The sequence below is a fragment of the Odocoileus virginianus genome, chromosome 23 (assembly GCF_023699985.2).
Source record: "Odocoileus virginianus isolate 20LAN1187 ecotype Illinois chromosome 23, Ovbor_1.2, whole genome shotgun sequence".
Classification (NCBI taxonomy): domain Eukaryota; kingdom Metazoa; phylum Chordata; class Mammalia; order Artiodactyla; family Cervidae; genus Odocoileus; species Odocoileus virginianus.
The window spans coordinates 35856932-35884646 of record NC_069696.1 but is presented as its reverse complement, the minus strand read 5'-3'; the positions used below and the strand labels follow the sequence as shown (position 1 = coordinate 35884646).

Genomic DNA, 27715 nt, shown 5'->3' with positions numbered 1-27715 from the left:
TTTTGTACCGGGAGCCGCGCGTGCGCAGAGGGAAAGCGGAATCTACACCTTCCCGGCCAGCGGTAGCAACTGCAGAACTGCAGGAGACAATCTTTCTAGACAAGGCTGTTGAGGAGGAGGGAGCGATTGAAGGGGGGGTTGACTTAGCGTGCACTGCGCCCCTCGGGATCGTTATTGCGCGTGAAACGGCTGCTTTTGGAAGGTGAGTAACTCGAACCACTTCTGTGGTGCAAAACTGTCTCACGAGGCTTTGATTTCAGAGTGGTTTCTTTTCTCTTTTCACCTCACCTCACTGCCTCCCCCAGTCCTTCCACAGACACACGCACACATTTATACACACAGGAAGTTTTGTCTTGGAGATGGCATTTCGAGGAGCGCTGTTTTCGTGATCTTCAGACCTCAGATTCTTTTGTATCTGCATGTTTAGTGTGCCCTTTTTAATTGGGGAGGGTATTTGAGGAAAAGCGAAAGTCTTGGGGTGGGGGAAGTGAACGGAGCCTGGAAAGGGGTGAGGAGTCGCCGGAGTTGAGGGATCCACGTTGAAGGTGACAATGACTTTTCGCAGCCGCAGTGTTCGCTGGCGAAAGGGAGCCCGGTGGCTTAAAGGCCCCAGAGAAAAGGACTTGCTGGCGATTGCAGAGGGGCCCCGGGTCTGTGCACCCGCGTGGGCGCGCGCCCGGGAGTGGCCGGGCGCCGTTGTTGGCCCTCGTGGTTTAGTTTCTTGCGGCCCCTCGCGCGTGTTGTCATGAGGGTGGACAATGAACGCCCCTTGCTTGGAAACTAAGTTGCCGCCTACTTGCGAGCTGGAAGGATGAGGGGGTTTAAATCGGCCTTTCGGGTCGGTGCCGGCGTGGCCATAGTGCACGCGGGTGGCGTTGTCCGCCCAACTCCGGAGGGATGCGGATGCGACAATGAGCAACACGCGGCCGCTCGGAAGCGGCCCCGGCTCGCAAACGCCTCTCCCCGGGCCGCGCCCAAACAGCGCGGGCGTCCGGGGTGTCGGTGGAGCCTTAAGTTTGGTTCGCAAATTTATTCACCTGTAGCGTATAAAGTGGGCGCCGCGGAGCTCTCTAGGGCAATGGTGCGCGGCTTAAGATGGCCAGTCGGAGCCGAGTTGACTCCGGGATGGAGGCAGCGGCGTTGTCTGCGCCAGAGGAGTGCGGGAACTCCGGAGGGCACTGCTTTTTGTGCGGAGCGTGACAGACCACGTGCTAGGGCTGCGACCCGGTTTGGTCCGGGGTCCGACTGAGCGTCCGGCTCGCGGTCAGCGGGGAGATGCGGGCGCTGTCGGGGCCGGCCGGCCGGCAGGACAATGTGACTTGCTGATGATGGCGTCTTGCCAGTTTAAAAAGCAGAGTGAAAGTCGCCAACTCTCGGCCGGTGCGGGGCGGGGGATCCGGGCGTTTCTCATCAAGGACATTGCAAAACTTTGATTAAATGGGCCTACTGCTTGGGGAGGACGGCGGGACCGGCTCCGGACTCCCGGGGCGCAGGGTCCGGACCCTTCCCCTGGGCGATCGTCAAGTGTCTCCCCCTGGGAAACAATCCCACGCCCCTGATGCTGCACGTAGGCAGCGCCCGGCTGGACAGAAAACAAAGAGCTGCATGTGCCGGTGCGGGCCCGGCCGGCGCTAGAGGCGGCCGCCTGGCAGGCCGGGCCCTCCTAAGTTTGGGCGAGTTTCAGGAGGGGCTTTTGTCCTTCGGCCCCTCGCGGGGAAACTTTGGCGATGCTACTTGTGCGCGGTGCGGTGCCGGAGCGCGGCGGGGGTGGGGGGGGCGGGGGGAGGCGGCGTGCTTCCTCGCGGCGGGCGGCCGAGGGGCAGCAGTCGGGGCTTGGCGCTGGAGCCGGGGCGCCGGGTGCCGCGACGGCCGAGGGCCCGGGAGAGAGCGGCCGCGAGGGCTCGGCCCGCTCCCCGGGGCCGGAGCCTGCGTCTGGGAGGTCTGTGGATCCGCCTTTGAAGTCGAACTGTTGCCATGTTTGAATTACGTCAGGGCAAAGCCATGAGGAGGAACAAGCCCCGGCAGCGCGGCGTGCGGGAGGCGCGGCCTGCGGGAGGCGCCGGGCCGACCGGGTGGGCGGGCGCGGGGCCCGTTGTTCCGGCGCAGGTGAGGGAGGCGGCGGAGAGGGACGCGCTTCCCTCCTGCCGCCACCCCCTCCCCTGCGGGCAGCTCTCCACTGGAACTTTCCTCCAGACCCCAGCTGCTGTATTTACCCACGGGTCCGCTGGGGAGCGGTTCTGTTTGCTGCCTGGGTGTCTCTCTCTCGGCCGTCGCCGCGTGCCCGGGGTGGGGGGAAGCGCAGCCAGGGGCCACCGCGGAGGACTGGGGCGGGACGGGGAGGCATTTTGCTGCTTTCGGGGAAACCGGCGAGCACCCATTGCCCCTAGCCGAGCCGTGGCCCGCACGTTCAGGGGACCCAGCCCCGACGACACCCAAAAAGCAACGGCAGGGAACTTCGGGGCTCCCGTTGTCCTACAAAGGGAAGTGAGGACTGTGGGCGAACCGTGCGTGCAGCTCTGGTCTTTGTGTGTTTACGTGTGGGAGGGGGCCGGCTGTGGCCAGGGCTGTTTTGGTTGGGGAGCTGCTACTTGGGGTGGTCGGGCGGTGCAGAGTTTGTTCTGCTAACTCTGACCCCTACTAGATTTCTTTGTTTTTATTTTCTCGTTCTAATCTTCGATTACTCCAGGCACCCGGAAGACCAAGAATTACTGTTTAGCCAAACATGAACCCAGTGCTAGACAGTTTCTCCCCATCCGTCCTCCCCCACCCCCGCACTCCTCAGTCAAATTATCCTAAGGAAGCTTAAGAAAAGTTCCCCCACCCCCCGCGCCTTTCTCCTAATAATTAAAAAAAAAAAGAATTTGACCTTGTCATTAAAAGTGCTCAAAGCACCTGTTTTTTAACTGGAGTTTGTCACTCTTGAAGCGCGTTTTCATAATTTGTTACTAAACCGAATGCGTTTATTACTTGCTCAATCTAAATAAACTTCTGGGACTTTGTTTCTGGTGGGCTATGACATTTAAAGTATTTACGTAATGGTTTGGGCAAGGGGGAATCTTTTGGCCTAAAGGTATGCTCAGCTCAGTTCCTGCGTTATCTTTGGACGACCTTGAAAAAGCTAGCACACAGGAGTTAGGCCTTTCTAGGAGATTTTCTGTGGGGGATGGTGGGGGGAGCTGCTCAGGGGGATGACACAAGGTAATGGCTAGCTGTCCCTGCTAGCTCTTCCTAGTTCTGTGAACTGGGATTGACCTGCTGGTTACCCCTCTTAGATTTTCTTTTCAAGCTAACTTTTTTTTTTTTTTTTTTTTGGTATGTGGCCCCAGGCATAGCTCAGAAATTATGCTGGTTTGACACATGGATGCTTCTTTGGTATTTGGGGTTTGCTTGCAGTCTAGACATCCGATAAGCAGCACCGTGTCTGTTGTTTCTTTCCTTATTTCTCCTCATGTTTAAGGGTTAGAATCTAAAGGTGGCCTTTACTGAAAAATAAAAATATCCTTTGAGGGCCACGCCCACACATACCAGAATATCCATACAAATTGAAACCAGTTTTGTGCTTTCATTGTTTTGCTATTCAATATACTCTTTTCCCCCAAGTTTTGGTTGACCAAATGACAAACACCTAAAGGCTGCCAATATTAGTACATTTCTGAAATGAATAGAAAGATCTTGTCAAGAGAATGAGAAACTTCAGATTTAATAACCTTATAGCTTTCCTTTGGGGAGTTATTTCTCTGGGTCAGGTATTTATTAATAAAACGCATATGAGGAGCTTTGCCAATACACTGAGATTCTTTGTTTTCTTAATTAGTATTTTGTAGCCAAGTTACAGCTAGATTTCAGTATTCTGAGAGATATCAAATGTATGTAGGATTTAAGGCTTTTGTTATGAATATCAGATGATACGTGCAGCAGAGATTTGGTTTATCAAGGTAAATGAGTTGAGAGTGGGAAGGACACAGACAAGGTCTCTGCTGCCTTCCCTTTTTGCGTTACTTTTGCAAGAGATTGGAGATAAAAAGTTCAATACATAGTATATCCTAGAATCTTGGGTGGGTCTTATGGCTGCTATTGCACAGTACTATTCTGTATATCTGGAACCTGAATGATCAGTTTTTTCTCCAGAGTTGGCAGTCAGACCCTGGGAAAACCTGGCTCATAAGCTTACAGTCAGGCAGATTTATGTCACAAAAGCACTTTGAGAATGATTTTCCATGTAAAATAAGTTTTTCACTGGGAAAAACTTAAGCTAATTTGAAATGTAGACCAACGTCATAAGCTGTTGCAAGGACAAATTAATTTACTATGTGCTAGGCACATAGTAGGTTGCTTTAAAAGTATTACATTTTCTTTTATTCCCCTAAGCAGTGCTAGGCATATAATTGGCTAAGAAGGAGGGGAGCATATTTGTTGAGTCACTAGGTCAGTGTTCAGAAGTCTGTGGGGTTGAAATGCTTGGTTTCCAAAGACGTGATCATCTTAAGCAAGTCACTTTGTAGTCAGATTTTGTTATCTGCAAAATAGCAATAATCATACCTGGTTCTCAGGGATGTAAATTAAGTAAATCATGTGCTTGGTAATACAACCTGTTGTCCTCACAACTTTGGAAAGTAGACATTTTGCAGAAGACAAAACAGGTTTGGATCAGTTTCCTTGCTGGAATGCATAATTTAGTAAATGAGAAATGGAAAGAATAATTGTTTTTGGCCCCATCCCCCACCTTCAGAAACTTTCTGGGAAGACACTGCCTTAAATTCCTGGTTGCCAATCTAATTCTCATTCACCAGGTAACATCAAAAAGTTCGGTAGAAATCTAGAAAATACCATTTTCTTTCTGATTTGTCCATAAGAGTGTCCTGTTATAAATTGAAAATATTTTGTTATCTTTTGGTTCTCCAATTTCTCTTTCTCAGTTTCTCTTTTAATTGAATCTGCAACTGAGCGGTTTTCTGTATTATGGAAATGCAGCTAATCCAAAAGAAAGGAGTTTTATTTTCAAGGGAGAGTTTTCTTTTTGTACTAGAAATATAGAAGTCACAGACACATTTGCTATTACATATTCAAGTACAAAAGTTTCAATTTAACTAAAATAATTTTTTCTAGCTTCATATTTAGTTGTTTCCACCTACTATAAGTTTGATTTGGCTTAATGTTATTTTAATTTGTTTGATGTTAATGTATGCTGAGTTTAAATAGCTCTCGTTTTGAGATTCATTTCTACACACATTGTTCTCCTAATCCTCCCTTCCTCTACACATGCCTGCTTGAAATCAGCAAGAAATATTTTTTCTACCAATTATTATGAAAACATTGATTTGTCTGCTGTTAGTCTTTTCTGATTAAAGTCATTCATTTGGTTTACATTTTTTGGAAATCTTTAAAGCTCACTTTTTTGGGGGGTGCAAAAGTCTAGAAACTAAATATTAAAAATGACACTTTTTAAAAAAATTTATTGTGGACACCATTCCTATTTCATGCCCTTAAAAACACTGTCCAAGTCCATTTTGTCTACCCCACACTTAGCAAGTTCCACCCAGTTCTGTATACGATGTACAGTCAGCACCTGGTTGTAATATAAGGCTTATTAATAGTTTCTGTCCTGTAACAGTTTATCATTGAGTAGAGGGAGCAATCCTCTGGAGGAAGGCATGGCAACCCACTCCAGTTTTCTTGCCTGGAGAATCTCCATGGACAGAGGAGCCTGGTGGGCTACAGTCCAAGGGGTTGCAGAATCAGACATCACTGAGTGACTAAGCACAGAGGGAACAGTACCTTAAACAAGTACATGAAATCCAGTGTGTTTGTTTTGTAAAAAGATGTAATTCTCAAATAATTTCTTAGGTTAAGAGGATGAAGGAGAAACCATTTGGACAGAAATAGCAGACTTAAGTATTGATGTTGCTAGTTATTAAGGTTGATTTGACACTCCTGGAATATCAGAATTCTATGTTGGGAGTAGCTTGTAGACAGGACTAGATCCTGAAAAGCTTTGAATTTTCTTGCCAAGGAGTTTGGATATTATCCTGATATCCAAGTGTTGGTACCTTGGAAGGAATATTTGAACTTTAGGACAATACCACCTATTTGAAGGGTGCAGCCTTATAAGTCAGTTATGAGGCTGTGACAGAAGTTCAAACACCATAATGAGGAACAAACAGGCAATGGGAATAGAAGGAATATGAACCAGAGAAGTGAAAGAAGAAACAGATTCTCTAAGGACTTCATCATGGAGATGGTAGAGATCTTGCAGAAGATGAGAAGGGAGCACCTGGTTGACTTTCAGATTTTTTATGTGATTATGTGGATTAAAGTCAGGTTAGGTGAACACAAAAAGAATGTGTTTGAAAGAGAAGACTATATAATCAGGAGGGCATTTAAAGGTTAGGACTGCCAGTCCTTGTATTTATTGGTGCTTCAGAGAACTTGAGGAACTTTCCTGAGATTTGGGTTAGACCAGGTATGTGCTTTCTTAACATTTTTGTCAAGTTTGAAAATGGAGAACAACCTTCATGGAAAGGAATATGGTTGTTTCATAAACTTAAAATCTCTGGAAATTTTAAGTTCCTCCTTCCCCACAAACTTGTTCTTAAAACCTTCAGAAATCAGGATTCTACCCTCATTTTAATTAGTTGGGTGTGTCTTGGGACAGATAAGAGTTTATATTTCTATAATGTGCAAGTCATAAATTCAAGGAAATAAATGGTATATATACACTGATGTTTTCATATTCTTGCTCCACAGCATCCCTGGAAAGTAGAAGTAAGATTTTACCCTAATATTACAGAGGACAAGTAAAATTTGAGGTGACCTCCTATTTACTTGTAAAGACAAAAGCAGAAATATAGACTCCAGCTTGACTTCATCACACTCAAAATAGTCATATTTCTTAACTAATAATCATCCTTTAAAAGCAAATAAGTACTATCCCCCCAACCTTTTAACTTTCTCATTCACTGGAATTGCTTTTAATCTAGTGTTGGAATACCCAGGTTTGTTTTGTTTTTACAGTATCAAAATGGGAAGACCTAGTATTTCTTTTTACACTGTCTAAAATGCAGAGACCTGGATTTGTGATTTTTATTTTTAACCTGTGCTATGTCAGCTGAAGACTTAATTTCTGAGTTTGACCCCTTTCCTGTCAGAGGAGTTCTAGGGTCTTCTACTGAGCGTGGATTCCATAGGCAGCACTGGGTAAATATTTTATCATATAATTTCTCAGCCTGGGTACATGTTTGGAGAAGCTATTGGCAGACAAGTGGGCATCTACCACGTCTTTCTGTTTTTCTCCAGGCAAGTTTAAATTTTTAAATTTCACTTTAAAAAGTGAATTAATAAATTTAGAAACGTTGGTATTGGGATGTGGGTAGGTATCTACTAGAAGCAGGTAAAAGGAAATAGTAGTGTTTGATTGCCCCATGGTTTTCCTTAAGCACCACTGAAATGTATCTTTTTGTAGGGGAATACTGCAACCAAGTGGCCTAGCAGTGGGAGAACACAAAACAATCTTATTTGACCCGTTTTGTGAAGAGTGTTGCTACAGTTACACTGTTAGTGTTTACTGGATCCTGTACTTAACATGTGATTAAAGATAGCATACCGTTGACTAAAATGGTGTGGAGGTGGCATTACCAGTTTCAGGCACTTGAGATGGCACTTAACTTTGGATCAGAAGTGCTTTTTCGTATTTATTTCTCTTCCTTTCCCAGAATCATGTCATTTAAAGTGCAGCTCTAAAAAATGCCTCTCCTTCACTTCAGAGTTGTCTCTGGTTTCTAGGTTCCTTTCGTCTTTATTCACTGCTGCTTCCTTCCCACTTTACAAATCTTTTGCTTGTCTCGTCTCTGCAGTTTCTTTCCCATTCTGTTCTGTCTGTTCTGATTTTACTATTCTGTATGCTCTCTTGTGGAGTATATTTCCTAATGGGTATCTCTTCATCTATATGTCTTTGAGGAAGTTTATTTAAGTTATTAGGGCTTTTTCAGATTCCTCTTTAAGTTAAGTCAAGGTATGTGATGATGACTAAAGTTTTGGGGTGTGGTGTTCTTGATTAAAAAAAACAATATAGAAGGGAGTAAAGTGAAAGTAAACCTCCTTCATTCTTGCACCCCTCAGAGACAATTGCTAGTTATTGGTTCTTAAAAGTCTATTTTAAAAAGCCAGTTTGTGTATTCAAGATCTCATTAAAAACATACTATATAACAAGATAATCTTGGAAAAAAAGTTCCCTCCCTGCACGTGTTGTAGATCTACTGCCTTTTAAGGGCTGAAAGGGTATCCTGTAGTATGAAGACACCATACTTTAACCAGTCTGAGGATCCATGGACATTTACATTGTGGCGCAGTGGTAAAGAATCCGCCTGACAGTGCAGGAGATGCAGGAGATGTGGGGTCGATCCCTGGGTCAGGAAGATTCCCTGGAGGAGGAAATGGCAACTCACTCTAGTATTTTTTTCCCAGAAAATTCCATGGACAGAGAAGACTGGCAGTCCAAGGGGTCACAAAGAGTCGGACACAATGCCTGAGCATGCATGCACACATGTGTGCTTTTTTTAAAAAGTCTAGGTCATTTGGTTTTTTTTACAAAAAATGATTAGAAGCTATAGGGTTTGGTCTCTTGAAAATGAAGAACAATTTAGAAACGTTTTAATTTGGGAGGTTGCACCCCTGATTTGTGCATCAGAATTTCACTTCTCAAGATGGTATGGACAAGTTACGAAGTTAATTATAAAAGCTGATTTATCATCATCTTTGGCATATTCTGTTTTCTTCTACCTAGTCCATCCAGTGCATTTTGCGTTTTGAAAAAAAAATTTTTTTAACATTTGTTTATTTTGTTTTTTGGATGTGTTGAGTCTTCCTTGCTGCACTGGAACCTCTCTAGTTGCAGCAAGCTGGGGCTGCTCTCTAGTTGTGGTGTGCGGGCTTCTCATCGCAGTGGCCTCTCGTGGAGCTTGGACTCTAGGTAGGGCATGCAGCCTTAGCAGTTGTGGCACAGGGCATGCGGAATCTTCTGGACGAGGGATGGAACCCATGTCCTCTGCGTTGGCAGGCGAACACTGGACCACCAGGGAAGCCCCTGAAAGGTATTTTTTGAATAGAAGAAAAACAACTGCCCAGAAGGAATCTAGAAAATGGAATTGGGAAAGTTATTACATTGGAGGAACTATTGGTGTCCTTCAAAGCCTACCAACTGAGGTGAACCTAATAGATGTTACTTACATACATCATAGTAAGAACCTTCTCCATTTTCCTAAGTGTTAATTAAAATCACACCCTTATAAGATTTGAAAGATAAGAAAAGACTCTGCAGAATTAAGATCTTCACCTCACTGTCTCCTAATTCCATGGTAAAAAGGGTACTAAAAGCTCTAAAATTTGCATTTTTCACGATTCTTCATACTGTTTTTTAGTTGATACTGAATCATACTGTTCCATAGTTGATACCAAATTAAGTATTTGGTATTACTAAAAATTATAAGAGATCATCTTTAAGCTTGGAACTATCAGAAAACCTACACAGCCTTTTACTATTGACTGTGAAGATGACTTCCCCATCATATTATATTTTGCTCAGTAAACTTACATTGTGTGTGCCGTATTAAGTGTGCTAAGACATCATCCTCTCTTTGGCTTCATAGTCTCATTAAATGAGATTAGAATTGGCTCCTTTGCATCTTGGTAAACAGTGGTTACTTCACGCTTTCCTTGCTTCAACACTAAGGATGCATTCCGCATCCTTTCATTAAGCTGATCATTGAATTTTTATGAAATTTACAGTCTTAAAATAGATGAAACCCCAATAAACCAATCAAAACAAATGTTCAGAATTGATTGTTGCATTTTAAAAATTTACATTGCTGTCTCTGTATGCTATTCATGTAATTACAGTTATTTCTCTTATGGCTCTTGCTGACTTAGCTATTAGCTTTAATCTTTGAGATTGAATTAAATTGGAGAGAACAGTAATTTCAGCATGGTTGGTTTGTCTTTAACTGTTATAATATTTTTAAAAAATTGTGGCTTTTTGGCTGACAGTAGCTAAAGAAATGTCAGTGAAAGTGCGTTATCTAACATGAAGTACTGTACAAATGACAGTTTTTTAAGAAAGTTTAATCCACACATTTATTGAGTACATATTACATGATTGATAATATTCTAGGTGCTGAGGTTACAAAGATGAATAAAAGTCAAGAGAATTCCAAACCCAATCTTTTTATTTTTAGAAACAAGCTTATTATAATAATTTATGTATCATAAAATTCACTCTCAAAGTATACAAGTCAGTAGCTTTTAGTATATTTAGAGTTTTGCAACCATTGCTACTGTCTATTTTTAGCAGGCAAATGAGTTTTTAAATCAGCATTTTAAGTTTTTTTTCTTTTTGCCTTTATTTCAAAGGTAAATTTTCTTCTGCTTCTGCAAATACATGCTTAAGGGTGATATTATATGGAGTCTCCTCTCATCTATAACTATTCATCAGTTAGGAAGCAGATGGCATTGGCTTCCTTCTATTAAAACACTGCTGAGTGATGTGACATCTGTAAGAATACATGCAAAAATCACTAATAATTTGAACAAATAGGTTCTTCTGGAGGGATCATTTAATACTGCACAAATGTGAGCTTAGGAAAGAAATACTCTTTTCTTTTTTTTAAACTGAAGTTGATTGTTTTATTATGTTACTTATTATTTTTATTATGTTAACTTCAGGTAAACAAAACAACATAGTGATTCAGTATTTTTATAGGGAAGAAGTATTCTAAAGACCACTTAGTTTGTTGAGATAACAGAAATCCCAAGTTTAAAATCAAATTGTGCCATGCTCACTCACCACCTGCTCAAATATATAAAGTAACTTGGTTTCAGAGCCATTTTGTGTCTTATTTTTTTCCCAGAGATTAGATAAGGTTTTTAATTTTTTAAAACATTAGTGGGTCTGTAGGTTTTGTGAAAATACTTTCAGTTAATCTCTGGCCTCCCCAAAGCTCAAAATGGTTAAACACCAATCACTGCTTAAGTGGGCTGCTTGTAAACAAAGCCCAAAATGAAACCCCTGTGTATTTGCTGCAGATTCCCAGGTGCCTCTCAAGTGCAGGAATAAGCTCAGAAAAGGTTTAATAGGTTTATTAAGTAATCATCCATTAAAAGGCTCATGTGCTACTTGTGTGTTGCATCAGGACAGGTGCCTGCCTCCTTACTGCACTTAGCACTGAAAGAGGGTGAACCCTAGAATTTAGACTCCCCAGTCAGCTGTTTAGGCAGAAGAATTTTGTCAGGAAAAACAAGGTTGTAGAGCTACATAAAAGATATCAGTCAGAAGACATCAGGCCATTAGATTTTCTCTGATGTCTAAGAAGAACATTTCTCAGGCTGAAGAGTGGATTGATTCACTTACTATTGGGTCAGTTTTGTGGCGATTCCTACCACCAACAAAAATTGATTCACAGTCACTGATGATGAAAAGGAAAGTAATATTTAGCTATAGCCTTAATATTCCTTAGCAGCTTGCCAGCATGATAACTGGCACAAATTATGACTTCTTGGTCAAATCCAGCCTCAGTGAAGGTAGTCGTTCATATCTTGGAGATGACCTGAATTTTTATAGTTTTGATAGTATGTTTATTATTTGTGGAAGGAAGGGGATTGTGAGGGTAGAAATAGTCTGTTCTGTAATGGGATTTGGCCTGTGTATTAATGGAATGAACTGACCTTTCTTGCTGTACTTCCTCTGTCCTTGCTGAGAAGGGAGAAGGGAGGTTGAAGTTTCCTAGAGTTATTGATGAAGCTGGCCCACTGCAAGAGGAACTGTGGACTTTTGACCTTGGTGATAATGGAAGGTATTAGGGGAATTTGGAGAGGCCACAGGTTGGTGTAAGGACTAGAAAGAGTTGTGTTACATTTTTGCCTCAAAATATTGTTATATTTAATATACAAATTAAAGCAGTAGCTTCTACTTTCTCAGTACTTCTTTTAAAGTTTGTAAAACCTGTGTCGTTTGACGTTGTTTTTTCCGAAGCAGTGCATGGCCATTTTCTTCAGGAGGCAATTTTCTTTTCATTTATCATGTGAAGTTTTGTTAGACTGAAAAAAAATCTACCTCATTTCACAGGTCTATGCCTTTTCCTATTATATATGGAGCACCTTTCTCATTTTTTTTTCCTTTCAAAAAGTCTCACTTAATGAAAACAATTAGAAATATTATGTTCTTGTTTGTTTAACAATTCTTTAACTAATTTTTAGTTTAGACTTAATTAGTGAAATGCATCAGTGGCCTTCTAATCCATCACATCTTTCTTTTACTTGCCTCTCAAAAACATCAAAGAACACTAGTCCCTGTTTAAAAGGAAAACTTAAGTGTTTGGCTAATTATTTGCTGATAAATTATTTTCTTAAAAGCAAATTTTAAATCTTTTGTATTTCAGAATCCCTTCGTCTCAAACACACACACACTCACACACACAGAGTCTGACTATTTGGTTATTTTTCTGAATCACTTTCATAAATACTTACTCTGGTATGGCTAACCAGAATTGTAGTGGAATGAGGTTAGGGAAGAGGTCATTCAAAGACAAACACCAAGGCTTTTGTTTTACTCATATATTTGAGTGTATTTCTAAAAGAACTTTTAAAAGGATGGCATTCCTTTTAAAACGTGGTTACAACTCCTGAAACTGTGGGTACAAATCTAGTTAATATTAATAATTTTCTCTTACGCTTTATGTGATGTTTGTGTGTGCACATGTACACACACACACACACACATGCGCGCGCACGCCCTGCTCTGGATTTGTCCTTTGGGGTTTAGTTTCTGTTCATTACATTTACATCACCTCTTAGTCCAGATGTTTTGTGAAGTTGGTCCTTGGTTTGGATATTCTAAATTATTTATAAGGTATGTGTTTACTACCAGCTGCCTTTTTGTTGCAACTAGCCCTAGAGTTCTTCCTTCCTTCCTTCCTTGATGGATGTTGAGGGTTTTTTTTTGATCATGGAAATCACAGTTTATCTCACTCTACATTTTTGAACATCTGCCTCCCACTATTACAGCTCTCAGGCACAGCACTTCATTGAAGAACTTCAAAAACCTCTGTAACGACTGAGGGGCAGACCACTGGACAGGCAACATGAGCTCACTCTTAATCTGTCTTAATGATTTATGAAATTAGCATTCTTAAACTATAACCCTGGTTTTTTGTATATTTTACATCCTCCTTTCCGTAGTTTCAATTCAAGGATAACTTGCCTGCTTAGAACTCCCCGTTTATCACAGAGAAATCCCCTCTGATTTCCCACAGGGCGAAGTAATGTGGGTTGATGCATATTGAGCTACTTCTGTGCTTAGTATCAAATTGTAGTCCTGTGGTAAATGCTCAGAACTTTCCAAGAGGGGAATCACAGTAATGCAAACATGCAGAGTAAAAAGGGGTACCTTTAATTTTAGGATGTGTCCTCCACTAGGTATGATTCCGGCGTTTCACAGGATAGTGGAGAGAATTTGTTGTGTTCTCTACTTTGTTGTCAGTCAGTCATTCAGTTGCATTTGACTCTTTGCAACCCCATGGACTGCAGCACGCTAGGCTTCCCTGTCCTCCTCTACTTAGAATCTTGAATTTTAGAAAATGCCTGCTTCCTGCAGTTTTAGAGTGAGTTTTTCCAGGAGAGTAGAAGGAGGTAGGAGAAGCCTTGTTATATATGTAAACTATTCTGTTTGTTTTAGACACTTAGCATGCTCGTGTGCCAAGAATTGAGGTAGATCCAGGAGGTCTTCACCAGAGCCCTGCTGTCTGGCTTGGTCATGTAATACCATGTTGCAGGGGGCGGGGTGGAGCAGAGAGCTTGCTTTAATGGTTTCTTGTTATAGCCCTCAACAAAGCTGTGTCAATTCCCTTGGCTTTACAGGCTATTGCCCAGAAGAAAAGATGTTTGGTTTTCACAAGCCAAAGATGTACCGAAGTATAGAGGGCTGCTGTATTTGCAGAGCTAAATCCTCCAGTTCTCGATTCACTGACAGTAAGCGCTATGAAAAGGATTTCCAGAGCTGCTTTGGGTAAGATCATGTGATGTTTGTACCATTTTTAGAGTGAAGAAGATCACAGTCTAAGGAAATATTTCTAAGCAAAGGGATCGGAACAGTGCAATAATAATTAAAATCACTCATTCTAATCTAGGTTGTTTCAAGGCACTTGCTCTTAAATCCAAACAATACTGAGAGCATACCTTTTTTTTTTTTTCCCCCTAGATTATGAGAAACTACCAAGTTTATTGTGAAAGCCCTTAATCATGGGGGAGTTGAGAGGGAGGCTCAAAAGGGAGGAGATACTTGTATACTGATAGCTGATTCATGTTGTACAGTAGGAACCAAAACAACATTGTAAAGCAATTATCCACCAATTAAAAATATATTTTTAAAAAGTTATAATAGAACCTTTCATTGTTAATTTCAAGATGTATAAAGAGATTAAAAAAATAACCCTTATTCTCTCTTAGAGTAATTGTCCTTTACTAGTTTTCTGTACTTTGTATTGTTTTTCTGTTATACAAATAAATTTTAACGCAATCTGCTGAGGATACTAACAGGGTTTAATATTCTGCCCTGAAACCTATCAGGGTACATTAGTTTTATTTTATAATTTTGTTCTTTATTTATCTTTTGACAGTAAACCTCTGCTTAATAAAATGGAATTTGCTTTCCAAAAAATACTTCAACAAAACAAGATATTAATGTTGAGCCATTTTTGATGTTAGAAATTAATTTCACCCCTACATTTTCTTGTCAAAGCATTCTGTTGATTAGTTATTGTTAATCCTAGACTGTATTTATTTTGAAGATTGTCAAAGAGTCTCCAGCAACCAACGTTGCCATTTGAAGTCACATTTTTCTCTTAATGTCTTTATTTCCAATTATATATATAATAAATGCTGTTAGTATTTTCCTGTATATATTTGTAATATAGGAATATGTGTAGTAAATGAAAAATTCCTCAGAGGGACAATTAAAAAATAACTTGGAAACTATAGATTTATTTCCCCTTATGCAGATACATGCATTAAAATAATATTACAGTGCCTCTATGGTTTTGTTTGTTGTGAAACTAGAATATCATGACACATTATTTTACTTAAAGGGTAGCGTTTTATTGCTTATGTATCTATACATTTCAAGATAGATTAATTTGACATCATTGTTTAAAACCGTGGTGACCAGGCTCTTCTCTAGGTCTTAAATTTTACCATTGTTTAATTAAAAAAACATTCTTTATTTTAAAATGACCAAATTGCAGCACATAGGAGTTAATTAATTAGACTTCTGAAATATTCTACAGAAACAGTAGAACTGGATCACCCCAGACAACTGGAAATAACATCTATAAACTATAAATACTGTTTTTTTCTAAAAGAAATGTACTTGCATGAATTCTTTTATGTAAAGGAGACAAGTAAAGGTTTGATCTTTTTCTTATCAGGTTACATGAGACTCGTTCAGGAGATATCTGTAATGCCTGTGTCCTGCTTGTGAAAAGATGGAAGAAATTGCCAGCAGGATCAAAAAAAAACTGGAATCATGTGAGTTTATCTTTCCCTCTTTCTCAGTTGTACCTCTGTTATATTTAAAGTAACACTAGTTTTTCCCCTAATTTAGGAAATAATATGTTTCTGGGGTAGAAAAGTCTGAAAAAAATAAAAATACTTGTTGCTGCTTAGATATAATCATTTAACATTTTGGCATGTTTGGGAGCAAAATATTAATAGCTTGGTATGGCGTTTCCCCTGAGGTTGTATTGAATATACCCATTTTGGAGATTCGCAGTGTACATTTAACATATTTTTAGGTTCAACCCAGAAATTCCTCCAGTTAATTAGACATGAATCCTTTTTTTCATCTCTTAGGACAACAGATTTCCTAACTCAAGCTGGTACTAATGAGCACATGGGTTTACATTCAGAACTGGATTTAAACCCTCCTTTTTTACCACTCACTACTTGAGTGAACTTTGGACAAGTGACATTTATTTATTAGGTGCAAAAAAGGGTAATAGCCATGTCACAGAACTGTTGTAAGAACTGAATGAGATGATATGTAAAAAGAATAATTAGTAATCACTCAGTTAAATAGAAGCTGTTTTTATTCTTTATGTTAAATTGAGATTTGCATTTCACTTTATAATGTCACTAGAATTCTTCAGAAAATATTTTCAGTGACCAGAACAACACTGTTAAGTGTTATTTCTTTTTCTATATGCTAACTTTCAGAAGATTTATGACATTTATACAAGATACTTGCTTTTAAGCAGGCAGGCATTTATTCTTTACATTTCTTCTTACGCTAGCCTTACGCTGTTCTTTGGTGACAATGTTACATTATTATAATAGGTTTCTGTGTGTCTGTTAACTTCTAACATTGTGAGTTTTTCTTTAATTAATAGCTTATGTGGGGAAGATCCAAATTGTGATTTTGAAGGTGATGTCAACCTTTTTACATCAGGATGCACGCATGCTAAGTTGCTTCAGTTGTGTCTGACTCTTTGCAACCCCATTGACTGTAACCCACCAGGCTCCTCTGTCCATTACATGAGGATAGAAATCTGTAAATAGTAAATATGAATGAAGACTTGAGAAATGAGACCATATGGGGCTTGACCAGTGGCCTTACCAGGCTGTGGGAGAACATGCCATTGCCCACACGTGGCTGACCTCAGGCTTAAGGGTGTGTAGTGAAAAGAGCATAAAGCATAGGCCTGAAAACCCTGATTTGAGTCTGGCCACCTTCCCTACCTACCTTGGCCTATTTACTAGTTTAGTGAAATAAGGCAAAATACATAGTTTAATATCTCTTGGTTTTCTTTACCCTAAAATTGGAATAACAAATTACTGCTTACTGCTTTGTGGTGAAGTTAGAATCAAAAGTATATGAAAACGTTTTGTAAACTGCAGACATCATCCAGTAGGAATGTTAATTGTTGTAAGGTCTGGTTTTTCTTAACCTACTTGGCTCATTTTCACCATATATAAAATCTATATAAATTTTTTGTCCAGCAACTCCTGCTGTTACTACTTCAAAGTAAAAAAAACTGTAGATAAACTGTTTTTAATACCATGTGATGATTCAAAGTGCACATGAGCTCTTAAACCTAAGTAGAAAACTATGGTTCTCAAATTTGGCTCCTTCAAATAAGCACTCATCTGAACTAAGGGAATACAGAGGTGTCATTTTTAAAATGGTATTAAATATTCAGTATTTTCTTCCAGGTGGTAGATGCAAGGGCAGGACCCAGTCTAAAGACTACACTGAAACCAAAGAAAGTGAAAACTCTATCTGGAAACAGAATAAAAAGTAACCAGATCAGTAAACTGCAGAAGGAATTTAAACGCCACAGTAAGTTGGATATTGAGACATGAGGATTTAAGAATGGATGTTTTGTTTTTGTCTGCGGGTGGCACATGGCATATGTAGACCATTTTTTCTTTTGTTGCTTTTTTAAAAAAGAGTGGGAGGCAATGTTGACTTGGTAGAGATATTTTATTTCTAGGAAATCTTGGAACTTTATCTTTGATTTTGATGTCTTAAAAGTACTTTCATTAGCCACTTCTTCAAACTGTACTTAGAACACTTGGACCATTCTCATCTCTTTATTGACATCTTTTCTAGAAGATTAATGTTTCAAGTGTGTTTACTTGATTTTTATCCTTAAGGAGATTGAGGCCTGAAGATATGCAGAAAGGCATGTACATAATTAGTGGGCAACCCGAGACTAAAACCCAGGTTTTCTGGAGAGTAATTTTGGAAATCATAACTCACATAGTGCAGCCTCAAGATTTTTAGGTTTAAAGGGGCTTGGTGTGTTGGGTCAGAGGATGGGAAAGAAATGATAAATTAATAATAAGTTCATCTACTTTTATGGGAAGTCATTGGGGGCAGGGGATCTGTTGTAGTACTTCTGTATTTAGGAATTTAACTTTTGAAAAGGAAATCCACTGTATATAATGTTATTACCCCCAGGGGGTTTGAGGCAGCACTATTGAGTCAAACACAATAGTGTTTCTGCAGGAGAAATGGAGACATACTCATATCAGTGGGATAAACTAACTGTAAATAAACTAGTCATGTTTGCCCACCTGATTATGGTCCAGATCAGGCCGATTTGTGGCCAAATGGGTTAGAAATAAATGTTTAAGAACCTTTTCAGAATTGTAGGTGGACCTATATTGGAGTTTTCCGGATTAAAAAAGATCTGGGGACTTCCCTGGCGGTCTAATGGTTAGGATGCCACTGCATGGGGCATGAGCTGTGGCTAAAAAAAAGATCTGTAGGCCCTTGTTAGACAAAGTATTATTAACCAATGTTTGTTTTAGAGTAATGGAGAAAGACAGTTAAATTTACTGATCAGACAGAAGGAAAGGAAGGAAGGAGAACTATCATATCTTGAGCATTTTGATATATATACCAAGCACTTTACAATTATCCCAGTGATTTCAGTTTTAGAGATTAGGATAGAAAGTACAACAAGGTAGTGATTTCACCTTGATCTGGGGTCATTTAATAAGTGGTAGAGATGAACTTGACCTGGGGTTTGTCTAATATCAAAACACTGTGCCCTTTCTACACAATCATCCTGCTCTTTTAGATAGCATAGCTGGCTTATGCCCCAGGGCCCCAAAGTCTTTGCAGATCTGCTACTGACTCCATGCTCTAAGTTGGTGTTACTAGTAAGTTGTTGTTGTTACTAGTCCATAGTTATTTTGATAATATATTTAATCAATTATATATTTAATTAATATATATTTAATCGTTGGCTAAACTTTTATAATACATTGGTAGTAAAATATTTAGATAACATCAAATATGTGTATATTTTAATCATAGATGTTTGTTTCTTAACCAACTACCACCAAGGGGCAAATAAAAACTGACTCTACTACCCTTTATTCTCAGTAAATGTTTTAGTGAACGTTTAGAAAACAGTAATTTTCTTATCATTTGAGGAGTAGAGAAATTGAAAGTTTGTATGTATATTCTTAGCATCTTCCTTTAATTATAGGGAAGGTGACACTTAACTTTTGCCTTACCTAAGGGAATATGTCCAGTGTAATTTCAGATTTTTGTGATAAAGCTATGTTGTGGAGGGATTGGAGATTGAAAATTAATGGGTTTGGAAACTCAGTGAAACAAGATTTCCTAGGTGCATTGTGAATTTGCTAGCAGCTGTGCTCAATGTAACAGTTTTGAGATATTTGAATTTTTACACGTCACCCACTAAATGGTTTCTCTGCCTCTAGTTATGTATTTACTTCTGCGCATCTTACGTGTACCTGGCATGTATTCATCGCCTTGGGATGTTCTTTCCTTTGTGATATACTGGAAAGGCACTGAATCTAAGGCTTGAAGATCTGGATTTGAGTTCTTGAACAAATATGTGACCCTGGTGTTGCTTAACATTAAACCACAGTTTCCTAATCAAGAGAAGTAAGGATAAAGCAAGTAAAAAGGGCTTTTGTAAAACAAACAAAAAAAATTCCTCTAGAAATGTTAGCCTTTTTTTTTTTTTTTTGTCATTTTCCCTAAAATCTGCCATGATTCTAGCTGCTATAGAATAAAATTGAAAATCCCTAGCAAGTCTTTGGATGTCTCCTTTAGGGAAAGGGTCAGTTCCCTTAATGTGCATGGTGTATTCTGTTGCCATCACTTTGCTCATCATCCCCGTCTATCCCATGTCGGGGATGGGATTTCCAAATCCTACCTAATGTTTAAGATTTTAAAAATTTCAGTTCTTATATAGTTAGAAATGGATAAATATAACTGTAATTTCAAATGGTTCATAGATATGAAGCACTTACTAGGATAGTGCATTTTCTTCAGAAGCATAGCACAGCATTGCTGTTAATTATTAGGGAAGTCTTAGTATTCCCATAGCCTTACTCCTTTAAAACCTGCTACTCTTTTTTTTTTTTTTTTAACATTAAAAAAATATTCTTTTACCATTATGGTTTATCATAGGATATTGAATATATTTCTCTGTGCTATACAGCAGGACCTTGTTGTTTATCCATTCTATATGTAAAAGCTTCCATCTGCTAAGCTTACCTTTCCACTTCATGCCACCCCAGCCTCCCCGCGTTGGCAACCATAAGTCTCTTCTCTATGTCCATGATTTTGTTTCTGTTTCATAGGTTCATTTGTGTCATATTTTAGATTCCATGTATAAGTGTTATCATATGGTATTTGTCTTTCTGTCTGACTTATTTCACTTGGTATGATAATCTCTAGTTGTATCCATGTTGTTGCAAATGGTATTATTTTGTTCTTTTTTATGTGAAGCCTGCTGTTCTTAAGGATTTTGTTTGGTTGTTTTTTTCCCATGGAGTTAAACTATTCATAGATTGGAAGTAAATGAACATATTAAAAACAGTAATGGTGCTTTCTTTGTTTTAGATACTTAATATTATGCTATTTTATGTAAAATTTTGTTAATAGAAAACACTTGTGAGTACTGTTCAAAAAAGCTTTCTTGAGTCTTGTTTCTCCCCATGCAGGGTGTGACACAGGGTTTGTTGTCTAGTGGATACTTCATGAATATTTGATTGGTTCTCTAAATTGGAGGATTGTTCTATCCACCTGTCCTGGGAGGGGGGAGTCTTTAGATAAAGGTGAGATGTGTAGTAGACTCAGCCCCTGACTGATATTTCTGATGCTGAGAATAGCAGTAGGATGGCTTTATAGCTCAGCGACTATTAACCAAAAGATTTATATTCTGGTTTGTAAATGTATGTGATATCTTCTGAGGGCAAAAATACTAAATCATGTGTAGCTTATATCTGATTAACTGCCTTTATTCCTTACTAAGTTAGAATCTGTTGTTTTTGGTTTATAGGTAAGGTTTCGTTTTTCTTTTGATGCTTTCAAGATTTTTCTCTTCTTCTTCAGTTTTTGGGAGTTTAATTATAGTGTGTTTTCTGGCAAAGATGGTAAAGAACCTGCCTGCATTGCAGGAGACCCAGGTTCGATGCCTGGTTTGGGAAGATCCCTGGAGAAGGGAATGGCTACCCACTCCAGTAGTCTTGCCTGGAGAACCGCATGGACAGAGGAGCCTGGTGGGCTACAGTCCATGGGGTTGCAAAGAGACATGACTGAGTGACTAACACTTTCAGTTTGGCATTGGTTTCTTTGGATATATCCTGTGTGACGTTTGCTCAGCTTAAGTCTGCAGGTTTGTCTCTTGCCGAGTTTGGCACGGTTTTGGCCGTTATATTTGAGTACTTGTTCACCTGCGCCTGCTTTGTCCTCGTCCTTCAGGACTGCAGGTCTCTTACGGCTCTTCATTTATTTTCTTTAGTGTTGTAAGGGTCGGGTGATTTCTGTTGTTCTTTCTTCCAGTTCACTGATTGTTTCCTCTGTCCCCTCCATTCTGCTGTTGAGCCTGTCCAGTGTCCTGCCATTTATTGTATTTTTTGCAGTTTGGATTTTAGTTCCTTGGTTCTTTATAGCTTTTTTTCTTTTTTTAACTGAGACCTGCTTATTGAGCTTATGTTTCCATTTATTTTAAGCTTGTTTATAAAGGCTCACTGAAGCATTTTTGTCATGGCTGCTTTAAAATCTGTCAGATAATTCTAGCATCTTTGTCATCTTGGCATTAATATATACTTGACTTTTCATTCAATTTGAGATCTCCCTGGTTCTGGATATGATGTGTTTGTTTTTTTTTTTTATTGAAACTTAGACATTCAAAAATTGTGTGATGAGACTGAGTTTTATTTAAACCTTCTGTTTTAACTGGCTTTTTTTTTTTTTTTTTTTGGTCAGAGGGGGAAATGGGAGAGGGGACAGCCTTGTTCCTGCCGGGTGGTGTTAAAGTCAGGTTCCCCACCCAAGCTCTATAGATATCTGAAGTGGGAGTGGCTCCTGACTGCAGCTGGGTGGGGGTGGGGTGGGAATTCAGGCTCCCACGTGGTGGGGCCCTCCTGTTCTTGGGGGGCCATCGTGAAAGCCCAGACTCTCTAGTCCACTTCCACTGCCATCACCCTGGTGAAGGTGTTGGGAAGGCCTCATAACACTTTTGATAGGATGGAAATCTAGGCTTTCCAGTTGGCCTTTGCTAGGGTGGGTGTGGGTAGGGACCTGTTTTTTTCTGTTTGGCTGCAGTAAAGTGGTTATTGTGTTGTAAAGATTTCCTGTCTTGCTACACTGCCCCTTTCTTGGTCCTCTGAAGAGAGAGAGCAGACTTTGTTGGGGGGTGTGTGTGCGCGCGTGTGTGTGTGTGTGTGTGTGTGTGTCTCACTGTGTACCCACTGGCTTTTCTGAATTGCTGGCTTCTTCAGCCTCAAGACTGGGATTTATAAGGCAAAAATAAACCCTATAAAAGCTAGGGTGCTCACCTCCACATCCTTACTTAAGTCTTAAGCCCTGTAGCTGTTGCCAACTTTTGGAGGCTTTAGTTTTGTTTTGCATGTTACATCCTTTTATGTTTCTAGTTGTACTTATTAGCAGAAGAGAGAAAAGTATGTCTACTCTTAGTCTTACCAGAAGCTCATTTTCTTTTAGATACACTTTAGTACAAATACAGTAGAATAGACAATAATTTTTTTCCATTTTCAACTATCTCCTTCGCTGTGTTTTATGCTGAGGCTTAGTTGCGATGGCATATAATGAAATGATCATTTTTGTTTTCTCTTTACTTCAGATTCTGATGCTCACAGTACAACCTCAAGTGCCTCTCCAGCTCAGTCTCCCTGTTACAGTAACCAGTCAGATGATGGCTCAGATACAGAGATGGCTTCTGGCTCCAACAGAACGCCAGTGTTTTCCTTTTTAGATCTCACATACTGGAAAAGGTAAAAGCAACAGAAAATATCTCTCTAACCAGCAAACCTTCTTAATTATAGGCAACTGTTTCCCACTTCCTTAGCAATTATATGGCATTTGGCAAACAGCTGGTAGCATGTGTGGTTGGAGGTGGATTAGGCAAGAATGGAGCTGAGAGTTTGGATTTTGTGTGTTTTTCCTATTAAAATTGATTTAAAATAAAAACCATGTTAAGGAATCTAAATTTGCTATAATGGAGTTATACTTAGGTATTCAACTCTCCCACTGAAAAAGAGTAAAAAGACTAGAAGTATATATATATTTTTTATGTCTTTAAAAATGGCATTAACAAGTGTACAAGTTAATAAGAAATATATATGCATGCTCAGTCACTCCGTTGTGTCTGACTCTTTGTGACCCCCATAGATTAGCCTGCCAGGCTCCTCTGTCCATGGGATTACCCTGGCAAGAATATTGGAGTGGGTTGTCACTTCCTCCTCCAGGGGATCTTCTCGACCCAGGTATCGAGCTTGTGGCTCCTGCGGCCCCTGCATTGGCAGGCAGGTTCTTTACCCCTTAGCAGCCTGGGAAACCCCTAATAAGGAATCACCAGAGGACAAATGCCATGTGAATGAGAAACCCCAAAGTCAAAAAAGAGATAATAGACCAGGAAAGAGAGAATATTGAAAGAGAAAGTGGTTAAGGATTTTGTAGCTCATAGATTTGGGAAGACTATAACAAGTTAAAAGCAAGGTAATAAGCAGTTAACCTATGGGTAAGGAAAATTCACCCATAAACTGTGGAACATGGGAGGCAAAACAGTTAGTGAGAAAATAATGACTTTATTTTCAGAGGAACAACAAACACACAAGCTGAGTTCTCAGCATGAACAAAGGATGCCAAAAAACCGTAGATTTAACACCTGCAGTGGCCCCAGAGATAATAGCTGGGAGATAATTCTCTTAGGCAAGAATACTGGAGTGGGTTGCCGTGTCCTTCTCCAGGGGATCTTCCTGACCCAGGGGTCGAACTCATGTCTCTTAGGTATCCTGTATTGGCAGGCGGATTCTTTACCCCTAGCACCACCTGGGAAGACCTTACATGACAACAATAGAATGTAAATCAAAGTAGTAGAAGTAATGGGAGTTAAAATGTCCTAATATCTTTGTATTGTTGAGAATAAATATATTGAATAACTTTAAAGCTTGGTTAATGAACTGTATAACCACTAAAAGAATAAAAATAGAATGTAAAACCTCCAGAGAAGAAGTGAAAGACCATGAATTTATACCTAACAAGATAAAATGATGAAAACTTCTGTATATTTGTAAATTAAGAAACTTTGGATCAAGAAGAAAGTGTAAGTTAGAACATCCTTATAACTAAAAAATAACTGGAAAATACCACAAATCAAAATGTGTGGTATGAAGTTAAAGAGGTAAATAGAAGAAAAGTTGATTTTAATACTTTCTTTTAACACAAAGATTTAAAATAAATGAAGTTATATATATCCAGTTTATAGATTAATGAAGCTCAATATAAAGAAAAATAAAAGCAAGAAAATCCTAGAGATAGAAGTAGGAATATATGGAGTAGAAAAGCAATATGAATGAATAGTATCAGTAAAGCCAAGAGTTGGTTCTTGAAAAAGATGACCAAAGAAGTTACTAGAGATAAAGCAGATCAAGAAAAAGATGGTACCCTTCTTATTTCTTGGATAAGAAAGTGATATTCAACCCTAGAAAAACAGAAGTTTAGAAGACAAAGGATATTATAAACAACTTTATGCCAATAAATTTGAAATACAGGTGAAGTGGATACATTAGTAGAAGAAGACAGTTTACCAAAACTGTGCCAAGAAATAGTAGAAAACTTGAAGAGTTGCATAATAAAATGTATTCAGTGGTCAGAAGTCTTCCCACAAAAAACCCAAGGCTAAGGTAGACAAGTCCTACTGAATGTTCCAGAAACAAATGAATCTGATCTTGCACTGGCTTTTCCAGACTATGGATCAAACAAGGCCTAGGCTCCAAGCATTCTGTGAGGCTAACATAACTTTGATATGTTATAAAAAGTTTTTTATAAGCATATTAGATTTATTCTAGGGATGTGAGATTGTTTTAAGCATTAGAAAGCCAACTAACATAATTTGATAGTTCCTAAAGGAGAGAGGAAAATGCCTATTGTTTTAGTGGTGTATTGAAGATATTTGATAAATTTGAACTTTGCTTCAAGGTTTAAAATAAAACCTTTAGCAAAATAGGGATAGAAGGGAACCACACTGATAAATACTTTGTATTTTCAGGTAAAATTGAACATGTTCCCATTCCTATATTTCAGCAACATTACCTAGAAGAAACTTTCAGACATGTGCACTGATATGTACAGCATGTTTGTAATAGCAAAAATTGTCCCATCAGAAGAAGAGTGGATAGCCCTTTTCACCATTCACCTAAAACTATCACAACATTGTTAATTGGCTGTATCCTAATGCAAAATAAAAAGTTTTAAAAAGGAGAGTGTGCAAACTGTGGTATATTCACATGGTGGAATACTGTACATAAATTAAAATGAAAAAAAGCTGTAACAGTATAGTATATATGAACCTCAGTTATTGTTGAGGAAAAAAATTGCAGCATACAGTATGATTCCATATATGTGCATTTCTGTATATATTTTTTATTTTTTGTATTACATATATGAGATAGCAAGCAATATGTTTAGAGATGCAAACATGTATACAAAGAAAAAGGGGAATGATAAACCTAAAATTTTAAGGAGAGAATGAGATTGAATGGAGTGGGATTGAGAAGGGCATACAGGGGGATTTCATAGGAAGTAATTGTTTTTTTTTTCTTTAGAGTGTGTGATCCATGGGTGATTTGCTATGTTGTCATTTTGTATGCCTTAATGTGTATGATAATATGTGTGTATATTTTTTGTCTGATCAATATCAAAATAAAACCGCCAACTGTATCAGCCTGTTCATGGTGGCTGTTTTTCTTTAAGATGTGGTGACTTTTGGAGGAAACAGTTAATAACTTTAGGAGCAGCCTTTGAAACTGAGGAATGCCTTCTCCCCCTTAATATTTAATAAGATTCAGTGTGGGATTTGGGCTTCCCTTGTAGCTCAGCTGGTAAAGAATCTGCCTGCAATGTGGGAGACCTGGGTTCGATCCCTGGGTTGGGAAGATCCCCTGGAGAAGGGAAAGTCTTCCCACTCCAGTATTCTGGCCTGGAGAATTCCATGGACTGTATAGTCCATGGGATCACAAAGAGTCAGACATGACTGAGTGACCTTCACTCACTTACTCAGTGTGGGATTTAAGGCGCTTGGGTACTTCCCATTTCCTGGCAAATTGAGGTCACTCTAGGAGACCGTCCGTTAGAAATGTGATGAGATGATGGAAGTAGAACCTTTCTTTGATCATGTTCTACTAGTTATAATGATTGGTGTGTATGTGTTTATGTTAGTCACTCATTTGTGTCCAACTCTTTGCCACCCCCATGGACTGTAGCCTGCCAGGCTCCTCTGTCCATGGGATTCTCCAGGCAAGAATACTGGAGTGGGTTGCCAGTTCCTTCTCCAGAGGATCTTCCCGACTCATGGATTGAACCCAAGTGTCCCACAGTGCAGGCAGGTTCTTAACCATCTGAGCCACCATTAAACTAATAGAATGATTGGTGGATTGTTCATTTTTTTGTATTCTTTTTCTGCCTTATTGATATATTTTGTTCTCTCTCCATTTTTTCTTTTAGACAGAAAATATGCTGTGGCATTATCTATAAAGGCCGTTTTGGGGAAGTCCTCATCGACACACATCTATTCAAACCTTGCTGCAGCAATAAGAAAGCAGCTGCTGAGAAGCCGGAGGAGCAGGGGCCAGAGCCTCTGCCCATCTCCACTCAGGAGTGGTGACTAAGCTTTATGTAGAAGGGGAGCAAAAATGATTTAAATTTTGGAAAACAAAGCAACAAAATGACCCTCCTATTTTTAATTTGGATACCTGCTATTCTGCCAAAAGATGGATTTGTAGAATAGTTTTGAATGGGTTATTTTTCCTCCAGTTCCACAAACTCTGAAGCCAGTGAAGCTTACTAAGAGATAAAAAAGAAGTGTACATAATATTTAAGATGCTGAGTATTTCATAGGAAAGCTGAATGCTGCTGTAAAGTGCTCTTTAAGTCTTTTTTAAAAATCCCCTTCTAATGAATGAAATTAGGGGAATTTTCAGGGGACAGAGATGGGATTTGTTGTATGATATACGTATGTAGTTTTAGTCTTTCTATTTTGAGAAGCAGTGGTTGGGGCATTTTTTAAGATGGCTGGCTACACTTGTTTTCCTTCGTTATAATAAATTTGTCATAACTCAGTAAACATGGACTTGCCCCTAGAGGTAGTTGTTAATAACTGAAATATTAAGGTCTTGCCAAGGTTCTGGTGATTCAAACCTGTACTACTGAATATTAAGCAGGACAGACAGCTCTCTGGTGCAAATATCTTGAAGGAGTAATTTCTAAATAGGCAAAGGTAACTTGACTGTATATGTTGCATCCTGTGTCACCTCACTCCATATTGATATTTGATACAGATTTTAATTTATATGAAACTTAAAAAGCAGAATCAAAACTTAAAGCAGAATCAAAGTTCCTCTTGGGGAAATGTCAAGTCTTTAGAATAAGCAATCCTATATGAATAGTACCAAAGCATTACCACTTGGTAGAGAACATTCTCTACTGAAAATGTTAGATTATCTGAAAAATAACAATGTGCAAGTCTTTAGGATGGCACACGAGAAAAACAAAGGTTAATGCTTCTTGGGGCACGTTTCTTTAGAGGGCTTGCAAGTATGTAAATAATTTATGTTAGGTGACTGGTGACTTCACTGAAAATCTGCACAATTCAGTTTTAGCTCT

The 27715-nt window shown here is 39.3% G+C and overlaps 1 protein-coding gene across 2 annotated transcripts; it reads left to right on the top strand.

Annotated features, from left to right (window-relative positions):
- Positions 1–27176, top strand: SINHCAF (SIN3-HDAC complex associated factor). 2 transcript variants are annotated; one of them, XM_070453893.1, is made up of 6 exons: positions 1–202; positions 13903–14050; positions 15468–15567; positions 17251–17377; positions 22677–22827; positions 26558–27176. In XM_070453893.1, exons 2-6 carry the CDS (start codon positions 13923–13925, stop codon positions 26715–26717), a joined length of 666 nt encoding a protein of 221 aa, XP_070309994.1. In that variant the 5' UTR covers positions 1–202; positions 13903–13922; the 3' UTR covers positions 26718–27176. The 2 variants fall into 2 exon arrangements, with proteins under 2 accessions (XP_070309994.1, XP_070309993.1); XM_070453892.1 differs by lacking the exon at positions 1–202 and adding an exon at positions 3342–9086.
- Positions 27177–27715: the final 539 nt, after the last annotated feature.

What these genes read in the sequence shown, in the direction of transcription:
- SINHCAF (XM_070453892.1), top strand. Translation starts at nt 9,002, where the DNA reads ATGCGGAATCTTCTGGACGAGGGATGGAACCCATGTCCTCTGCGTTGG. An exon ending in CAAAAAAAAACTGGAATCAT is followed by an intron (nt 15,568 to 17,250) that starts GTGAGTTTATCT and finishes ATTTTCTTCCAG; the next exon opens with GTGGTAGATGCAAGGGCAGG. An exon ending in GAAGGAATTTAAACGCCACA is followed by an intron (nt 17,378 to 22,676) that starts GTAAGTTGGATA and finishes TCTTTACTTCAG; the next exon opens with ATTCTGATGCTCACAGTACA.